Source organism: Labrus bergylta, chromosome 12, assembly GCF_963930695.1.
Source record: "Labrus bergylta chromosome 12, fLabBer1.1, whole genome shotgun sequence".
Lineage (NCBI taxonomy): Eukaryota > Metazoa > Chordata > Actinopteri > Labriformes > Labridae > Labrus > Labrus bergylta.
The window spans coordinates 8,920,373-8,941,048 of record NC_089206.1 but is presented as its reverse complement, the minus strand read 5'-3'; the positions used below and the strand labels follow the sequence as shown (position 1 = coordinate 8,941,048).

Here is a 20,676-nt window from a genome sequence, read left to right as displayed (position 1 = left end):
ATTTATGTTTACAGAGTGTCTTGGTGACAATAAACCTGCAACAGCTCAGACTCGGGTGGATTCAAGTATGATCAGCTTTCCTCAGGGTAACACCTCCATCTGCTGGTCATCATCTCTAATGTGCCTCGCTGTTCTGAGGAAACGTCCTTGACCACCGAAGCTGAAGTGTGTTTTATCACTGAGACATGTGGAGAGGTGAATACATCAACACAACAACAGTTCAGCAGAGATTCATGTCTCCACAGAAAATCTGATCATGGTGGAACAACGATAAAAGCTTTAACTTCTTCTTCCACTGCCTTTACTACTTGTTTCTATGTTGTTTTTGTGTATATGTCTGACATGTAAATAAGGAGTAAGAAATGTCTTAGTGAAATAGGGAAAAGAAACAGGCTCTGTTCATGTCCAGATACCACCACAAGGTGGTGTCATTTCTCAAAGATGTCATTAAGCCAGCTTCAGCATTTAATGCAAATATAATCTGTGTCTGCCTCCTACTGGAGAAAGAGAAAACTGCATTGTATTAACCCCCAATGCAGATACTTGATTTACTGTAAATATACAAATATAGAACACAGGTACTAGAGCCGTTGAACTTGAAGACTACATTTATGACACAGTGACAAAATATATCAGGTTGGTTTCCTGTGCAGATTTAAACCACATACTGATAAAATAGTTTAAAAAAAAGATGATATTCTTCTTCCGTTGGGGGAAATTACAACAGTTCTGAAGACACCAACAATAATAGTATTGAGAATTATAATAATAGGAATATAAACAGCTATTAATGTTTTGATATACAGTTTTTAACACCTTATTTTATGTTGATTCTAATATCAAAAATATGACAACTAATTATTGTACAGAAAGTGTGAGCACAAGATAATTTACATATACAAATTGGCATACATGTATGTACATAAATAATAGAGATGCACTGATTGTGAAAATCAGGGCCTTACTGATACCCATATTCAAAATTATAATTAAACTGATGGCTGATACCATTACAGTTTTTCATGACTTCTTTGTGCCTTCTTTTTAAATGAGCTATGAGATTGAATGTATTCAAGTATTCTTGAAATGTCACTGGAACATGTCTTACAAACTGCACGTCACTGAACTTTCTCAGAGACTCCTACACTGCCGACACTTTATTTCATGTTTGACCATGAAAACAAATCAGAGTTTGTCCAACAGAATCAAAAAGAAAAACTCTTCTCTGATTCAGCAGATAGCTTGCCAGAATTAGAAACTAAAAGTTGATGCGACAATACAGAAACACATCAGCTACTGACATCAGTGAACGCACATTATTTGCCATTGAAACAAAGTTTTCAACAAGGCCGATATCGGCGTACACAGATGTTCAGCCAATGCATCCCTAATTCATATTTTAAAGGGATTGCAATACAGATTCGCCATCAGAAAATTGCTGTAAGCCTGAGGAGTACTGCACTGCAGCTGACCCTGACCTCTGACCTCCCTATCGTGGGGCCATGCATGAAGTGTCAGTGATGAAAAATTATATTCTTCTGTGTTCTGAATATTTTGTTACGCAAATGCTGTGTTGTATCTTTAGCAATGATATACACAACTGACCCTAAATGAAATTAATAATTTAAAGAAACTGAGCAGATATTTTTTCTTATACTTGTTATATAACAACAGAACAAAGCATGAACAGAGACATGTTTTGGCATGTAAAGGCTGTTGTTGCCAAAGGAAGTTTCAAATATGGCTTTATTTTCACCCTTAGAAATTTCACAAGCTTGAGTCACACTATGACTGATGCACCCGCTGGAGCCCCGTCCAAAAAGCTCAGGATGTGGATCTGAAAGAATTTGAAAGGGAGAGTGGAGCGTTGACTCAGTGACCGACGAACGGATGGACCAAGGTGAAATTAGGTAGTTGAAGAGCTCATATTATCCCAATGCTTATAGGAGTATCACATAAATACAGCACTGTGTTCACTTAACAGGCTGCACGCGCTACTTCCTCTGTTTGTGTGAGTCAGATACTACTCATGACTGAATCAGCCTGGCCCTGCTCCCTCCGCCCACTAACCTCCATCCGCCCCCTCGCAGAAGTATAAAAGACACCCACACACATATTCCCATCTCCGCCCACCTTGCCTTTCAACTGCTCCCACACTTTTCCTCTTCCCCTCCCAGCAGATTTTCTCTCTCTCTCTCTCTCCTGCTTCTTTTTCCCTCTTTTTTTTTTCTCCCTCTCCTCTTTTGAGGATGTGAGTGGCGTGTGTGTTTTAGTCATGTTCAGGCTCATCCTGGGCCAACAGCAGCAGCACAAGCATAAGGGGGGAAACCCAGGCGCAGGCAGGAATAGGATGTTATGTCCACATCTGTTAGTTGGTTTGGCTGCAGCAGTCTTGCGGTTTACACAGCGCCTAAAAATGGATCGAGCTAGAGGAGAATGAGCTGCTGGAGGGGAAGACGGATGAGCATATAGGAGGAGGGGGGCAGGGGGGGGGGGGGGGGGGGGGGGGGGGGGGGGGACATAGGTGGGGGATGGGTGAGCATGCCAAAGTGGGCCAAGACCCCCCCGATGGTTAATAGGATTCTGTCTGCCCTGACCTGCTGCAGAGTTCACGAGGCAAGAGACGGCTCTTTGAGGAGGACACTGAGGTGGAAGTGTTTGTCTCTTGGAAGATTTGATTAGCATGTAAATTCAATCTCACTCACCCGTTTGTGTCGTTCTTTTCTTGTGCCACAGTTTAGGATCTGCCACAGAAACACTGAGTCTGGGATAAGGGAGAGTGATCTGATTTGACGTGATTTATTTTTAGATTTACAAGCCATCATTAACCTGCTATGAGATCCTACTGTAAAGGATATCAAAACGAGTCAATAGCACAAGTATCCTTTGAGAAATTGTGTTCTAATTATCCTTTTTTTTAATGACTGCACTCAAACTTTAAAGACTTCTCAGGACAGAAGCATTGTGGTGATCAAATTGCATGGAACATGTCTGATATCTGTAATGGGTAAACATCAAAATGTTTGATTTATTTCACTACTATTTTCACGGTGTATCATTTCTTAAAGACAAAAAAATTGAGGGACAGTTAGGAAAGAATCATCCTTTATTCAAACCCCTCACATGCTTATGTCCTACATCTATATATAGTCAGTATATACCTGAAATGTTTATTTTAATTTACCAGATAAACTTTTAAAAAGAAAAGAAAATAAAGAAGATTTTTAGGGTTAAAAGCGTCTTCTGTCCCAAATTTTGACTTGGCCATTTTTTTGTTATTTGACGAATGATTGTTTTCCGCTTTTTGCAGCGGTAATTGGGAACAGATCATCAGAATTGACGACATTGATAACTCCCTTTGTAGTGACATGAAGTAAAGTCCTGGGAAAGAGGTAAAGGGGATAGTTGTGTATTCTTCTCTTGTTGTTCTCTTTTAACCTGTCTTACTGTTTGATTTGATCATTCTAAAATGAGGAAACATGTGTACGATTGAATGTGTTTTTGCTGCCTCCTCCAAAAAAAAAGATGTAAATCAACATTTTATCAGATTTCAGAGAAAAAAAACAAAAAACATTTGGGTATTTTAAATGCAAAATTGCAAGACTCTCCTAATAATAGCTGAGTATTCAATTCCAAATGCCTGCTCTATTATCGCTTTATAAGTGTCGGCACAAATTTGACATTTCACTTGACCCACTGTCTTCCTTCACATACAAATATAAAATGCAAACATTTGTTTTCCATCATGTCCGGCTGGTCACATTACCCAGTCCCCTGATTGGTCTCCAGGTGGTGCCAGTGGTTGAGCAGGACGACATTCCTCACTCTCTCACACACACACACACACACACATAGTGGACCTATTTCCCTGTCTCCATCCACACACATTCTGAGGGGCTGGTATGGCAGGGATGTGTGAGGGTGTGGGGGATGGGGCTGAAGTAGTTGTGGAAGATAGAGAGGAAGGAAGTGAATAGAGTGAGAAATGGGGAGGGATGGGGGGGGGGGGGGGGGGGGGGGCATGCAAGGCAAGCACATGCTGAGCAGAACATTGGACTCATTGAGAAAAGCGCTCTCTCCATTCATGCTCCATCCAATCCCCTTTTACTAAATATCCAACTCCTGTACTATCATGTACATACAGTGAATTAATATCAGATTTGTGCAGTTTAGGTGGAGAAAATATATCAACACATCTGATTAATCTCATGTTATTTAACATGAGTCCTGACAGAAGAAGCAGAATGCAATTGAAATACAAACATGTGACAGTAAGTGGCGGCTTTCACTCTACGTAGAATGACTCTAGGTCACTCTACGTTCTCAATATCTGTTTTCAATTGCGTAGGCCCCATAAGCTCCAGATGGGCAGTCTTTGACGAGTGAAACCTTTGTGCGAAAGTACTAGTAGTTGGTTTGATTAGAATACAGTTTGGAGTGTCTCATCTGAATCCACCACACCCCTGCAATAAACATTGAGGTTTCTAATTTAAATGCAAAAGCGTCTTATCAACAACGGCTGAGAGCAACATGGAGGCGTAACATAAATGTCTTTATGAGAGAGGGAGGGAGAGGTAGCAGACAAGGTAGTTTTGGCCAGTTTACTGACCCAGAGTCGGGGCTGAAGGGAAACAAAAACTTGCTTGTATTCAATTATTAGAAGAAAATAAAACAGATGAGCTGAAGTTTAAGTAAGTTTTCCTATTAAAATCTGTTCTAACAATTACAAGACAGTGGTATCACACTATCTTGGTAAGAGCCGCAGAAAATAGAAGAGTAAGGCTTTATAAAACCATTGAGACAATTGTCCAACACAATGACAACATTTAATATAAGAAGCACCCTACATAGCACAACAAACCAACAACAGCCATGCAAGACTTTTTTTTTTTTTTTTTTACTGTCATTTGCAGTAAATTATGTTTGACACATTTCCAGTCTTGTGAAAATGTTCATTTTTTAACCTTCTAATGTTATGATCCCTTTTGATAAAGTTGCTTGGTTATCTGATTACTTTGGTTGAGGTGACAATAATTTAGTTTTTAAAGTTTTTTAGTTTTTTTTTTCTCTTCTTTAATTTGTGTGTTCTATTCAAATCTTGTTAAATATGGGTCATGTCTCTGTTTACATGTGGATCATTGTTTGTTTCTATTGATTGATTAGACTGCGGGGTAGCTAAATAATGTGCAGCAAATTTCCACAAGGAGACAAAAAAGTGAATTATATCATATAATTCAGAGAAAGCCTTTAATGTTGGGTTGATAGTCCACATCGCTTTTCACTTTTTAGCCTACTTTATTTATCTGAAAGATTATTATCCTATTGAATATTGTAGAGTTATAAAGTTATTTTGAATAGCCTAATACTGTCGAATGTAGAACTTCCTTTAAGTAGGCTTTATGTAGACTGCAGTTCCTGCTATATCATTTAATTCCTATAGTTGCAAATTATAAACTCAGTCATAATAATCCAGTGATTCCACCCTTATGAAGCGTTTTTTTCTGCCTTAATTAAGTACACTAAGATTGGATATTGTAATTGTATTTTGCTATATCTCATATTTTATCTTACATTTTAAATGAATGACTTTCATTGATGGGGCAGTTTAAAAAAAATATACATCCTAAATCACCTGAGTAGTTCTCCCAGCATAGCATGTTTTAGGAGGGAAATAACAAGAAATGCCTTTCTGTGCTTAAAAGCAGCTTGTTTACTTTGGGGGAGGTCACAGTTCACTCACCATCACTGTGGAGACTGTGGTATGCAGGTAATGGTAATGCATAGCACTTTATACCTATAGATAGCCCATGTTATCAACAAGACTGAGTTTCATTGTTGATTGTGTATTCGGAAACTTTTAATTGGGCGTGCTGTGAATGGATCAAACCTGAGGAATATGAAGGATCCTGAAGGAGAAAGAGTAGGAGGAGGGGGTTGTTGAGCTCCTCCAGTGCTGTTGGTGGCCCATTTATCATATCTCCGCCCTCCAGTGCTTCAGCTCCCATGAGGGTGGCTCTTTAAATTGCCCCAAAACTGCTTCTGGCTGGCGCCTTTTTCCCCCCTTATCTGCTCGAGACGAGACGCACGTGCTATATTTAAGCCGTCGTTGGATGAAGCCGCTCAAGTTGCTGGTAAGACATTTTAAATATAATGTCCTCTGGATGTAATGTGTGATATTCCTTTCCAATTCATAAGTGTTATTTCGGCGCTTCACGAGCTGGGATTTTGGAAGGGGCGGGCTGTGTGTTGTCTGACGAATAAAAGCTGTAGCCTATAGATCGGTGCAGGGCTTTTAACCGGGTACAACCAGCCAGGCTTAAAGGAAACATTTCGTCTTAAATTTAGAGCAGAGGTTATAACCGAACGATAGAGGTGAGTGCAGGAAAAAAAATGTGAAACTTTGCATGCTAATGTCGATTTTTAAATGTATGTTTTATTTCAATCGCTGGAGCTCCGGCGACAGGAGGCTTGCATGCTCTGAACGCGAAGCCGTCTATTGTTGCTGTGGCCCGGGCTTTCAATGCCGCGATGCGAACCCTGTTACCTCGTCCGCCTGCATTTTTCTGCGCTTTAAAAGAAAGGGGTTCTTGCACTGTCTGGGAGAAGCTACAAATCCCGACGAGTACATACAAGTCATGGTGTGGGTGTGTGTGAGTATTCGGCATGGGAGAGTTTTATGCACAGGCCCGATTAACCGGCCACAACAACTAGGGCCTCTATACATGGTCGGTGCGGGGAAAGGGAGCGTCGGGTTCAGCCGTGTTGTACTGAGTTTCTCGACCTCAAGATCGCCGGCGAAACCGGAGATATTATCCGATCTGTTTTGATATCAGTCCCCTGTTTGAACAGTAACGTCGGCGGTGTGAGGAAGCGTGGATAGGACCGAAATAGAGCTGGAAATAAGTGCGGATTAATTGAGTTAAACGCGTTACCGGTTCGGTTTGTTGTTGCGGTCAGTGAGTTTAAATGCCCTGGTGATTTCTGTGCAGTGTGTTTGTGTATGAGTGAGTGTGTGTGTGTAACCGAACACGACGCCTTGTCCTGCAATAAGCCTGACCGGTGTGATTTATCTCCTGCAGGTTTGAAAAGCGAAGCAAACATGAGCGACAAGGGGACAGTCTCGCCGAAGGAGAAGGAGGCAACCGAGAAGAGGGGGCGTGGAAGACCCCGCAAACAGCCGCAGGTGAACACTTCTGACGTAAGTAAATATTCATACCTTACGGGACAGTTATGTCAGTATTGCATGGTGTTGGTATATGCATTAAGAGAAGGGAGGGTGTAACAAACAGAACAAGCCGACATCTGGTCCAGTTGATGGTCAGGTAGATACCAAGGGTTGTGATGCCATAATCCACCGTCCATCTTGATATGGCTGCAGAAAACCCCTATGACCATTAGTTCACCCCTTATCTGTGTAAATGTAGAAGTCCGCCATAAACTTCCTGTGTCTCACCGGTTTGTAAGCAACCTGTAACCAAACACCTTTAAACTGGTCTTAACCCCCCCCCCCCCCCCCCCCCCCACCTCTCCCTGCACAAAGCCACCTCTGCTCCTTTCTACTCGCCATGTAATGGATGACATAGTGTAGAGGCTCAGAATGGCTCGTATAGCTGTCACTCAGTGCTGGGTGTTTAAGGATTGAATTGCTCGGTTGCTACGAGCTGCGGTTGTAAACACTCGAGACATGCAATATCAGATGAGTCGGCCATGGCACGGCTTACAACCACAGATATGCAAATGAACAAGATGTCTGCTTTCATACTGAGGTTGCCTTGCATGTTGATGGTAATCCCCTAAATAATTAACACTGACGCCCTCTTTCTACACCTCATGGTGATCACTCTTTTAATATGGATTTGAAACAAACCAATGTGTTTGTGGGGAGTTGGTGAGACACCGGCTTGTTTACATGTCATTTGATGGCTACCTGCAGCTTCAAACACCTGTCAGCCTCCCTGACCTTGAAATGGCAAAAGTAAACAAGAATATGCGTGCAGATATGTATCAATCCCCTTTGCACAGTAAGATGTAAATAAATGCAACAGGAGTATTTGTTTAAAGTGATACAATCGAGACTTTTTGTGTATTTGCTTGCTGATTTTTCTTCTTTATTCATTTTCAGGAACCAAGTGGGTCTCCTACCCCCAAGAGGCCTAGGGGACGTCCAAAGGGCAGCAGAAACAAGACCCCCAGCAAGGGCAAAGTAAGTGTGCTGTGTGCAGAGATGGAGTATATATGTGTGTGTTTTTTCATGGTGGCAGATTTGAGTCACCATGCACCCTGAGCCTGACTACAACTGTCACTGTCCCCTCGGCTCTCTCTTATCGTTATTTCCCCTTTTTCTAGCCCTCTTCCCCTCAGTTGATGAACATTTTTTAACGGTAGCTAACCTCATCCTCTTAAAGGGACGTCCTGCTGTTACTTGTGATATATCTGCTGGTTGCGATTTAGCTGCTTCCTTTCATGGTGTCAGAAATAACCCGGCCAGTGTTTCCCATTGTAAAGACTTGAGTTTACTGCCTTACTTTTTCTCTCTTCTTTTTTTTTTTTTTTTTTTTGAGTGATGCTCTCTGTGTACTTCCTGTCCTCCAGCTTCCTGCAGCTTGTCATGCACAGTGCAGTGCAGGTGCAGAGGCCGCAAAGACTGTTTCCAAGCTGACACTAAGCACCCCTCCGCCCCCACCCAGCACACAGCCCTAGTTCTTCTCTGCCTGTCGTATCCATAGCAACAACTGATTTTCTCCCTCGCCCCAGCCCTCCAGCTCCCCCGTGCGCTGTCTCCTCAGCTATGTATAGGAAACACTGTGAGAGAGAGAGAGAGAGAGAGGGAGAAACATCGAGAGGAAAAGGCACGAACATGTATGATATAGGTTTTAGCAGCGAGGGCCAAGCTGTGGAGGGTTTGTGTCTCTGCGCAGTTCCACCAGCTGTCTCTGAGCCTCAGACCAGGTGGCCAGCGAACTGGAGTGCCCTGTGTGCAGTTCCTGTCGGCCTTCCAGATAATAGCCAATGAACCCAATGCCCCCTTTCCATCCCAGTCTTCAGGGAGGTTCTGCTGCCATCTGCAGGCAGTAATACGAAGAGCTATGCATTGTTTACACCACAGACTTTTCCAGCCAAAAATATGAGCCAAAGAGGAGCTCATTTGATATTGAAAATTCACAACATTCTTTTTTTTTTCCTTTTTTTTTTTTTTTTTTTAACCTTGGAACTGTTCTCTCATACAGAAGGCCGCAGCAGCCCCCCCTGCTGGTGGGAAACGCAGGGGAAGACCCAAGAAGGAGGTAAGAGCCCGTTCAAGAGCAGTCAGTGTTCACATTTGTTTAACGGTTCCTCTGCAAATTGAATTATGATTGGTATGACTGTCTGCAGGGAGAAATTGCATTTCCCTAATTCCCCCTGCCTCCTTCCTCTCAGACAAGCCATTTTTTTTTTTTTTTTTTTTTTTAGTCATCGCAGCTATTTTTGGTTCATATGTTCATTTAGAGCATCCTCTTTGTAGATTCAGTATATCCTACCAGCGAAACTGACAGCCTAGTTTCCTTTTTATGAACCAACAAAATGAGTCGCCAGCAGGTCAAGGATGCTTGTTTTAATCTGGGAAGAAATTGTGGTCTTGTAGTAACATTCTGTCATGTGCATGAGTGGTTAGGGCGTACTCTGAAAGAAGAAGTCTGGATTGAATTAGTCACAGAGAGGAATGACCCAGAGTTACCCTCTTAGCTAGCCTGCTCATTTTTATGAATGAACATCTCATTCTATAGTGAGTATGAGGAAGGGGAGGGGAGGGGAGGGGGCAAAAGCAGGATGCCTCATTGTGACTCACTGCTTTTATGAATCACTTCACTACAGATGGCTCACCCTTCCCCTGGGTGTTCTTCATGCCACAGTGGTGTATCAAAGAGATTTATAATAACATTGATTTTTTTTCTTTTCTTCATGTTGGTACTTGGGGTTTTAAGGCAAAAACAGTCACGTTGAGACATGAATCACCGGCAGCCATTGTTGATGGCATATTTTCCTCATGGGTGTAGCCAAATCCCGGCTGATTTTTTTTTCTTTTCTTCTTTCCTTCTTGTCACAGGAGAAGGAAGAAAAGGCATCCCAGGAATCATCTGCAGAGGAGGAGGAGGAAGAAGAAGAGGACCAGTAATTCAAACAACGCATGCTACCTCACTCAACATACTGACTTACTGTTAACCAGAACTGGGCTGTATCTGCGACACCAGTGCCACCACATGACCACTGTTCATGACAGAGCCCGTCTTTTTTTCCCGCCAAAAAGAAGGGTTAACACAGTACAAATATCATGCAACCGCACTGGATAGAACGATGGACCTTGCTCAAGCATAGATCTAAGAATTACATGGAAAGGTATCAGCCCTTTTCTCTACATGTCATGTTATCACAGAGTCTTTTATACTGGACAAATAGTGTGCTCGAAGGAGCCTGGACGTTTTCTGTTCTTTCCCAATAAGAAGGTTCTTAGGACATTTCCTCTGCTTAATGTTACTTATTCGTTGTACCCGCATCTGAGATGGTAGGGCGTATAGATTTTTCTCTCCATGTTTTGTACTGGACAAAGGTGAATTTTTACCGATAACTTGCTGTTTTTTTTTTCGTTTGTTCCTTGTGTGTTCGTGTGAAGTGGTTAACCTCTCCTTTTGCATCGTATTTTAGATGGAGTTGAGCTTCAGTGTGTAGGACGAGAATAGGTAACTGATAGTAGAAGTGTTTTTTCCCATTTCTTAACTGCATAACTGTTTTTTCTCCGCCCCCTTTCCTCATTAGTAGAGTCATGTTAACCACCTTCTTCCTTGGTAGATCAGCTCAGATTGTGGACTTCAAACGTCCTGCACAGGTCTTGCCGTGTGGAGGGGAGATGTAAAGTGTAACATTAGTAATCAGAATAGACTTACTGTTTTTGTTCCTCCGGGTTACATACCATTTTAAAAAAAAAACATGAGTGTGCTGCTTTTTCATGATATATAATAAACATTTTTTTGGTATACAACGTGTGTTTTTAAGGATACGGTCGGCAGAGTTCTAGGCTGAGAGCATCAGTGTCGTTTCTTCAGGGAGCTTTTACAATAGCTGTTACATTTGCGTCTTTGTCTTCACATGGGTCCTTCCTGTTTTTTTTTTTTTCCAAGCGCTCACATAATCACTCGGCAGGCAAATCGCTATCGGTCAAACGAGGAGTTTGATTGTAATCGAGGATAGTTGGTGGCACTTCTATCCGACAGGGCTGTGTGTTATTTTTCATTCCATCTAGCTCTCGCTGCTTCACCTAGCTTGGTCCGTCTGTCATCACTGAGTACAGTTATATACTTTCATAGTCTTGAAGATGTGTGTTGTTTGTATGCTGTCCGCTACAGGATAAAACGTTGTTTGTGTATTTCCAAGTGTCAGGGAACCCGCCGTCACAGTCCACTTAACTGGGTTTTTTCACACACCTAAGCTGCTACAACAACCTCAGTTACGAAACCCGGAAAACTGCAAGCAGGCGATACAAGGCCTGGTATCTCATACCTCACTCGACAGCTTACTTACCATATTATGATTGCATTTAACTGGTTTTTCTGATGTTTTTAAATGTAACCTCTGGCATGAGTTGGAAAGGTGTCGTTATTACAGAGTTTGTGTATTTTTTTTTTTTCTTTTGAAGCCTGACTGTTATGAGTTGATTTGACGAAATCTACTCTGTTCATGTGCAGCACATCTTCGGCTCGTTCATAACCAGAGCTCTCAGACAGGTTTTTTTTTTTTTTTTTTAATGTGTGAAGCAAGTCAGGGAGACCTGTCAGCTTGACAACATGTGTTCGCTGACTGTGGTAGATTAGCAGGTGTGTTTTTAAATTCTTCTGGTGCACTGAAATGTTGGTTCAGATTTTCATGGACAAATGTTGTGTGTTTGTTAAAGACTGGGCGCTCTTTCCATTTAACTTCTTCTGTTGGCCAACGTGTCTTTGGCAATACAACACACACAGCCACCCTCGCCATACTCATCCAATGGTCACGTCACGTCTTTCCCCAGCATCATCAAACTACTCTTGACAATATCTGTCAGTTATCATACCAACATGTTACATCCATTCATTTATATACTGTAAACTCAACAGGATGGGATCATTCTTTTTAATGTACACCGTATATAAATGTACAATGTCTATATTTCTATGGTGCCCTACAACAATTTGTATCAGATATGGTCAATAAAGAGAATTTCCTTTGTCAATCTTCTTCAAGTAATTTCTGAAGGTCTGTTTGAATACTAACAAAGCAACAACTGCAGGTGTTCATTTTGGAGTTTTTTTTTTTTTTTACAAACTTAGTTTCTTGAAAACTGTGCGGATGCTCCAAGATTAGCTTGTTGTACAGAAAATGTTAACACCGTCCCTCCTTCTGTCCAATGGTTGTGCATTTGTCAAAATTGTTTGCTGCATCTGGAACTTTCTCTAAAACCACTAAATTACTGCAGTTTGCTCAGTGTAAAGGCTAAACATTGCTCTAATACTTATAAGGGTACTTTTTAATGTCCAGTGAAGGAATTTTATGTCTTTATGTAGGTTAAAAATGACCATGATCCACTCTTGAAAATGTTCAGTATCAGTTTTTCTTTCTTTATTCTCTAGTCCAGCTAAAGGGAATGTTGACATGAATTTTCATAGTTGGAAACATTAAAATAAAGTTTCATCAAAACATAAAGGAGGATATGATATTCATTGAGATTGTCCTTCACTGAATTGGGACTAGTCTAGAGATGCTCAAAACGCCACACACAAAGGCAAAGTTACATTTCTTTATTTACACGTTCAGTGTTTATATCAGCCGTTTCATTCTCAAAGCAAATAAAGAACAGTCTAGAGGAGATACAGTGCTGCCTACCACACATTTTCATCAGTAGTTCTTTGATGTTTTTCTAAGTGCAACCTGAAATCAAAGCCCATGAAAAGTATACCAGTGTTTATCCAGTGGAAATCAATGTCAAATGATTGGATTCTTAAACAGTTTCATTTTGCAACAAACCTAACTTTTGAAGAGAAGTACAGTGCATAGAAAATGAAGAGGAAATATGAGGAAACATATTTTCATGTAAAGAGCAGATGACAGAAAATATCCGTGTAAAAAGCTCAATCTGAAGTCAAGCCTGACTTCAGTCGGCATCATCAGTCAAATAAATTCATATTCATAGTCAATACATGTTCCCATTTAAGAACAGTTGTACTGTATTGAGTTTACATTCACCATTGCAAGGCAAACTAAGGTTTACAAAGGTTATAATTCAAGAAGAAACTAAAAAAGCAACATTTCCTGAGTGCTTGACACAGTCAGACCTATGGCATTCATCTCCGGCTGGAGGTAAATCTGCTGGTGCCATGCCTTGAAGACAGGACATTTTTGGGGCACTAGTCACATCCCATTTTTGGGATGAGAGGACATTGGTGTTATTTACTTCCATATCATGCTTTTCATGCCATTCATGAGTCACAGGATTTGGCAAAACCACAAAGAGATTTGGATTGTGGCGTAGATAGTTAGATTCTGAGAGTAAACTAAAACCAAAAGTTCAATCATATCATTTGACATGAAACTGAATGTACCACTCCACCCTTACTTTAATAAGTATTTCAATCTTTATCAATAGGAGACTTGAGTCTTATTGCTATCTTTCATGTCAATAAATGTGGCTGTTGAACCTAATTTAATCAGATAGGTCAAGTTTGTTTTTAATACCCAGCAAACACACAAATCTATCCAGGCAACATCCAGCCACAAACACACAGCAGAATGACACATTTTAAGAAGTGCAGAACAGCCTTACTCTACCCCAATGTGAACACACTCCTTCATTCTGTTTCGAACAAGGACCCATTGCATCTCATTGCAACATGCCTTTCAGAACAACATTTTAAATGTAAACCCACAGGAACCTGTATCTCTATACAGAAAGTCCATGTCTTGCCACTGCATACCTCAGTACAATGTTTTAATAAATAATATCAAAATAAATACATTAAAGGTACTGCATCCGTTAGACACACAGATTGCATATCAACCACACAAATTAACAGTCACTCTGTTTGCAATCTGTTGTCAATCTGCTTAAGGCAAATTGTAGCACAGAAAAGAAATCCATGTTGTGCATGATTTTTAAGATGAATGATTTCTGTGGCTGCAGGTCATCTCCCCAGTGAATATGTTGTATGCCAAGGCTTACTACCATCATGCATTGACGTCTTTGGTCAGAAGAGGCCGTCGCTGTTGGTAACTTCTGGCCCAACCTTGCACAACCTGGGGACATAAAACGGTAAGTCTGAGTTTAGGGTACCTGGTCCTCTTTAAAGGCATACACAAAGTATTCTGAACATGGAAAACTGTTAAAACTATGACAAGGGATCAGTTCATTCAAATGACACATCCAAAGAGATTCTTTTTGACCACAGAAATATCAAGCTACAAAGATGTTCCAATTTTGTGTTAAACATGCATAGTCTAAAATATATTTCATTACACTGAGTCTTGGTTCTTCAGGATGATCCTAAGTGTAAATAGTATCTTTGTAATTACATTATCAAAAAGTTGTTCCCATGACTGCTGTTGACAGCTGATTCTGTGTATTTCTTCTAGAATAGGGATGCTGGGGAAAGAAAGTCGTGCAATAGAGGTTTTTTAGCACCAAAAATAAAATCCAGTTCAATTTCTCCTCATGAGATAGGTGGTGATTATCTCAAGGATAACTTACTAGGGGTGCCAGATGGTCTAGCGATTATCTCCCTTGTATGGAGGCTATAGTCCTGATCACAGTTGCCTGTGGGTTCGAATCTGACCTCAGCTCTTTTGCTGCATGTCATGGCCCACTCTCTCCTCCCAACAACCTGTCTCTCTTCAGTTGTCCAATCCGATCAAGGCAAAAAGGCCCAAATCATAACTTAAAAAAAAAAATAAAAAAAAGGATAACTAACTAAAATAATCTTGTAGAAAGTGGAAATCCAGCAGAAATAAGTAACATTATGTTTTCTTGATTTGGGTAAAATGGTCCTTTAAGGACTAGCCTCTTAAACCAATGCAGAACTTGATATGAATGCTTTGTTGTTCCATTTTCCCATTAAACTTGATGGACAATTTTGTCATTGGACAATGATGCCACCTAGTGTTGCTCATGGCTTGGTGTGTGTGTGTGTTGTTGTTTTTCACTGAAAACAACCAGTCCAATAATTTAATTTATCGTAGCAATGAATACACATTTTATGTTCTGGGTATTTCTCAATTGGAGTCTTTGTACAAAGACAAGTATCAGATGAGCAGGAAAGACATTTTTGTCTGAGTGATCTTTCTATGAAATGATTATTCACCAGGACAATTATTTGTTTTCTATTTTTAAAATATACCAAGAAATGGTAAAAGGCCAATCTTTACATAGTTTCAGTTATGTTGTTTCAAACTGAAACAAGCCACTGACTGTCACTCTGAGTCATTTGAGGATCGCTTTTAGAACAAGTAGTGTAACCTTTGTAGTATAGAAATGCTACCTTTACTCTACTGTACTTCTTACAGCTATGTTTTTCTGTGAGGGAGGAAGTGGATGAACAATTGAGGAACAGCTTTGCCGTTAGAGTGACTGGCATAACCAACCAAAACCACATCGAAAAAAAAAAACTACACATTATGTGAAAACAAGGAAGCAGCTGACGTTACGTTTTAATGAAAACGTGCTCACTCCGACACGTTTAAACCAAACCTCTCCATTTAGAATGCATATCTTTCATAAGATGACGGTGTAATTCAATCACAACTTTTCCCAGAGGACACAAAACTTGTACGCTTCAATTCGTTGCGCAAACTAATGGTGCGTCATACCCGTGTATCCTCTTCTCTCCACAATATCTCTTGTTCAGCCTCATTTAGTTCCTCTGAAGGATCATATGTGTAAACTGGCAGCAGCTGATGCCGCAGTCTGTCAACTCTGAGAGACGAAATGAAAGGAAAACAACCATTGGATTAATTAAAAAAACAAGTTTATCACAAAAGTGTCGTTCAATCAATGAATGCAGATGTAATGTCTCACCTTCTTCTCTTACGTATATACATGACCTAAAACAGACAAAGTGAAGAGGAGTACATGGTTAAAGCGTGTTTCTAACTTTGTGAAGGTCGTCTCATGCAAACCAATCCAACTAGCTACTCACCACAGCTGCAGCTATTCCGGCAATGGTGATGAGGAAAAATGGCACCAACACATAGCCGACTGCCACATCCCCATCTATGATGGCAGGGGGCTGAGTGGTGGTGTTGTTCATTGCATATGTTCAGTAAAAGGGGGACACAGGGGGCTGCATGTGCAGGGGCCTTGTACAAGCAGCAGACCCCCCCCTTCCTATGGTAGACACTGTGCAGCGGCTGCCCCTTGTTGTTTATGCCTCATCCTTGTCGTTCATGTGACTACCACATGGTATCGCCGCCCTCCCTTAATGGGCGATAAGTCTGTAGGAACACGGATAAAAAAAAAGGAGACTTTGCACTGTTTTCTTTCAGATCAGCTGTAAAATAGGAAAGTGTCAGACACACGACATGTTAGAAAGCTGGTTTTGTTGCAATTCGACGCAATGTCTTTTTAGTTGAAAGGCATTTGCTCGTGTCTTTAAAGCAGACTGCCCCTAGTTTACTGCCCTGGCCTCTTCAGCTGAAACATAACTAACGCTTTACATATCAGTGTTAGTTACAAGTTTTCCCCCTGCGTAGATAGCTAGCGGTATAAATAAAGCTTCCGTTACCGTTAGCTGCGCAGGTACATGTCGCCGTTTCTAACACGATTTTAAAGCATAAAAAAAACAAAACTAGCCGATGAGGTTCATTTCTTAACAACGTGAATAGTCAAATTCGTTTGTTATCATTTCCACCCAGTCATTACTTACTGTATGATTTAATAACTCTTCTCTTTCGGGGGAACGTTAAGTCACGGCTCGCTTATCTTCTGGTTGCAGTAGTGATGGTTACACTTCCTGTTTGAATCCTTCAAAATAAAACTCATGACCCCGTGACACCAAGAGTGACATATGGAATTATAATAATTATTGAAATTTATTGGATTTATGTTACCCTAATACAATTATTTTTATTTAGGTTTGGGGTACATAAAAATACAAATCAGTATTTTGCACATTTTATTTTACTTTTTCATCAATATTAATTCGATTACCGGTAATCTTTTTCTTGAGTGATGTTAATTTTTGAATTTATACACAGACTTCAAACTGGATTTTTTTTTCTTAAATGTAGGTTGGAATCTCTTGTTATATACATTTATTGGAAAATACAAAACATCTATTAAGGTTATAATTTAACTGATTCCAAGTCACATTTTATATCTACTATGGCAAATTTGATTGTATGAGTGAGCACTACATCCCAGCCACCTAAGAAAAATACAAAATAAAGAAAATATAATCCATGTTCATGATCGCGCAGAGCTGGATTTGATCTCACTAAAACAAAATTAACACCTATTCCCCTATGTCCTGCCTTACAGAATGTGCCACCTGAACAGTGGCATTTCTTCAAATCCATTACATAGTGGATTTGAAGCATTCTGGTCACATTTTAGTTTGGCTGCTTACAACAGCTGGTTACCTCGGTAAATCTTCAAATACCCACACATAGGCCTATAAAGGGTTTTTTCTCGAGGCTACGGCCTTACGGACCACAACATAACAGACCTCTACGCCACTACCCATTTTGACAAATAAATACTTTGAAACAGTGACGATCTATTTCAAAATAACTGCAAACACTGAGCCACTGGTTGATTCACATGACAGGAGACTGCTGGGTTGATCTTAGAAAAGCTACCTGAACATTTTTATTGCCATGCTTTTCAAATGTAAATGTCCACGGCCACTTATGATTGTATAAGTGGGCACTATACAAGCCACTTGCTAGAAAATAAAATGTAGGCTATAAGCTGGCCAGCGATCCGAGGTCAGAAGTTGGAATTCGGAACTCAGAATTTCCGAGATCCGAGTTCCAAGGTCGGGAGTTGGAACTCAAAATTTCCGACTTGCGACTTCCTAGTTCCGAGATACCTGGGAAGTCGGAACTCAGAATTCAAGTTCTCTCTGTGGAGGTGTTTTCATGTTGTTTTCTGTCAGAAACTATCACGTAGTGTGTTGTTATCGCCTGGTATTAGCTAACAAAACAAAGGTACTCCTGGAGGTCTCCTTGTTGTTGATTTTTTTGGGGGAAAAAACACAGCATAACCTCGTAAATAAACGCGGAATAACCTCGGGAATCATAATTTTCGAGTTCCGAGTTCCGAGATACCTGGGAAGTCGCAACTCAGAATTTCCGACTTTCTCGGAAATCGGAATTCGGAACTCGGAATTTCCGACTTCTGAGTTCCGAGGTCAGAAGTTGGAATTCGGGACTCGAAATTTCTGACTTCCAACTTCCTAGTTCCGAGGTCGGAAGCCGGAACTCGGAATTTCTGACTTCCGTGTTCCGAGGTTGGAACTCGGAACTCGGAATTTCCGACTTCCAAAGTCCGAGATACCTGGGAAGTTGAAAATGGAAATGGAAAACGGTATAACCTCAGAATTTGTTTGGGGAAAAAACACAGCGTCACGCGGAAACTTTGAATAACGACTTCCGAGGTAAATAAATGTGGAATAACCTAGGGAATCCGTGATTTCTGACTTCCTAGCCCCAGGATACCTGGGAAGTCGGAACTCAGAATTTCCGACTTCCGACTTCCTAGTTTTGAGGTTCCGAGTTCCAAGTTCCGAGTTCCGAGTTCCGACCACCGACTTCCGAGTTCCGACTTCCGACCTCCGACTTCCGACTTCCGAGTTGTAATTACGACTTCAGGGGTCGTTCCAGTTGACATTTCCGACTGGGAACTCGGAATTTCCAAATTCCCGATGTTATCATGCAAGTTCTCTCTGTGGATGTGTTTTCATGTTGTTTTCTGTCAGAAACTATCACGTAGTGTGTTGTTATCGTCTGGTATTAGCTAACAAAACAAAGGTACTCCTTGAGGTGTCCATGTTATTGAATTTTTTAGGGGGAAAAACACAGCATACAGTGGGTACGGAAAGTATTCAGACACCTTTACATTTTTCACTCGTTGTTTCATTGCAGCCATTTGCTAAAATCAAAAAAGTTCATTTTATTTCTCATTAATGTACACTCAGCACCCCATCTTGACAGAAAAAAAACAGAAATGTAGACATTTTTGCAAATTTATTAAAAAAGAAAAACTGAAATATCACATGGTCATAAGTATTCAGACCCTTTGCTCAGTATTGAGTAGAAGCACCCTTTTGAGCTAGTACAGCCATGAGTCTTCTTGGGAATGATGCAACAAGTTTTTCACACCTGGATTTGGGGATCCTCTGCCATTCTTCCTTGCAGATCCTCTCCAGTTCTGTCAGGTTGGATGATGAACATTGGTGGACAGCCATTTTCAGGTCTCTCCAGAGATGCTCAATTGGGTTTAGGTCAGGGCTCTGGCTGGGCCAGTCAAGAATGGTCACAGAGTTGTTCCGAAGCCACTCCTTTGTTATTTTAGCTGTGTGCTTAGGGTCATTGTCTTGTTGGAAGGTGAACCTTCGGCCCAGTCTGAGGTCCTGAGCACTCTGGAAGAGGTTTTCTTCCAGGATATCTCTGTACTTGGCCGCATTCATCTTTCCTTCAATTGCAACCAGTCGTCCTGTCCCTGCAGCTGAAAAACACCCCCATAGCAGGATGCTGCCACCACCATGTTTCACTGTTGGGATTGTATTGGGCAGGTGATGAGCAGTGCCTGGTTTTCTCCACACATACCGCTTAGAATTAAAGCCAAAAAGTTCAATCGTGGTCTCATCAGATCAGAGTCCTTCATGTGTTTTTTGGCAAACTATGCAGGCTTTCATATGTCTTGCACTGAGGAGAGGCTTCCGTCGGGCTACTCTGCCATAAAGCCCCGACTGGTGGAGGGCTGCAGTAATAGTTAACTTTGTGGAACTTTCTCCCATCTCCCTACTGCATCTCTGGAGCTCAGCCACAGTGATCTTTCGGTTCTTCTTTACCTCTCTCACCAAGGCTCTTCTCCCACGATTGCTCAGTTTTGCTGGACGGCCAGGTCTAGGAAGAGTTCTGGTCGTCCCAAACTTCTTCCATTTAAGGATTATGGAGGCCACTGTGCTCTTAGGAACCTTGAGTGCTGCAGAAATTCTTTTGTAACCTTGGCCAGATCTGTGCCTTGCCACAATTCTGTCTCTGAGCTCCTTGGGCAGTTCCTTCGACCTCATGATTCTCATTTGCTCTGACATGCACTGTGAGCTGTAAGGTCTTATATAGACAGGTGTGTGCCTTTCCTAATCAAGGCCAATCAGTTTAATTAAACACAGCTGGACTCCAATGAAGGAGCAGAACCATCTCAAGGAGGATCAGAAGAAATGGACGGCATGTGAGTTAAATATGAGTGTCACAGCAAAGGGTCTGAATACTTATGACCATGTGATATTTCAGTTTTTCTTTTTTAATAAATTTGCAAAAATTTCTACATTTCTGTTTTTTTTCTGTCAAGATGGGGTGCTGAGTGTACATTAATGAGAAATAAAATGAACTTTTTTGATTTTAGCAAATGGCTGCAATGAAACAAAGAGTAAAAAATGTAAAGGGGTCTGAATACTTTCC

General features: G+C 41.0%; 2 protein-coding genes across 3 annotated transcripts; one reads left to right on the top strand and one right to left on the bottom strand.

Annotated features, from left to right (window-relative positions):
* The first annotated feature begins 5,976 nt into the window (after positions 1 to 5,976).
* hmga1a (high mobility group AT-hook 1a) lies at positions 5,977 to 12,238 on the top strand. 2 transcript variants are annotated; one of them, XM_020636291.3, is made up of 5 exons: positions 5,977 to 6,131; positions 7,080 to 7,198; positions 8,123 to 8,203; positions 9,228 to 9,284; positions 10,085 to 12,238. In XM_020636291.3, exons 2-5 carry the CDS (start codon positions 7,100 to 7,102, stop codon positions 10,151 to 10,153), a joined length of 306 nt encoding a protein of 101 aa, XP_020491947.1. In that variant the 5' UTR covers positions 5,977 to 6,131; positions 7,080 to 7,099; the 3' UTR covers positions 10,154 to 12,238. The 2 variants fall into 2 exon arrangements, with proteins under 2 accessions (XP_020491947.1, XP_065817200.1); XM_065961128.1 differs by lacking the exon at positions 5,977 to 6,131 and adding an exon at positions 6,218 to 6,372.
* Positions 12,239 to 12,788: 550 nt separating this feature from the next.
* Positions 12,789 to 17,028, bottom strand: smim29 (small integral membrane protein 29). Its single transcript, XM_020636279.3, has 5 exons — positions 16,917 to 17,028; positions 16,191 to 16,485; positions 16,070 to 16,095; positions 15,862 to 15,967; positions 12,789 to 14,295 (listed from the first exon to the last, which is right to left on the bottom strand). Exons 2-5 carry the CDS (start codon positions 16,299 to 16,301, stop codon positions 14,227 to 14,229), a joined length of 312 nt encoding a protein of 103 aa, XP_020491935.1. The 5' UTR covers positions 16,302 to 16,485; positions 16,917 to 17,028; the 3' UTR covers positions 12,789 to 14,226.
* Between the last annotated feature and the right edge of the window lie 3,648 nt (positions 17,029 to 20,676).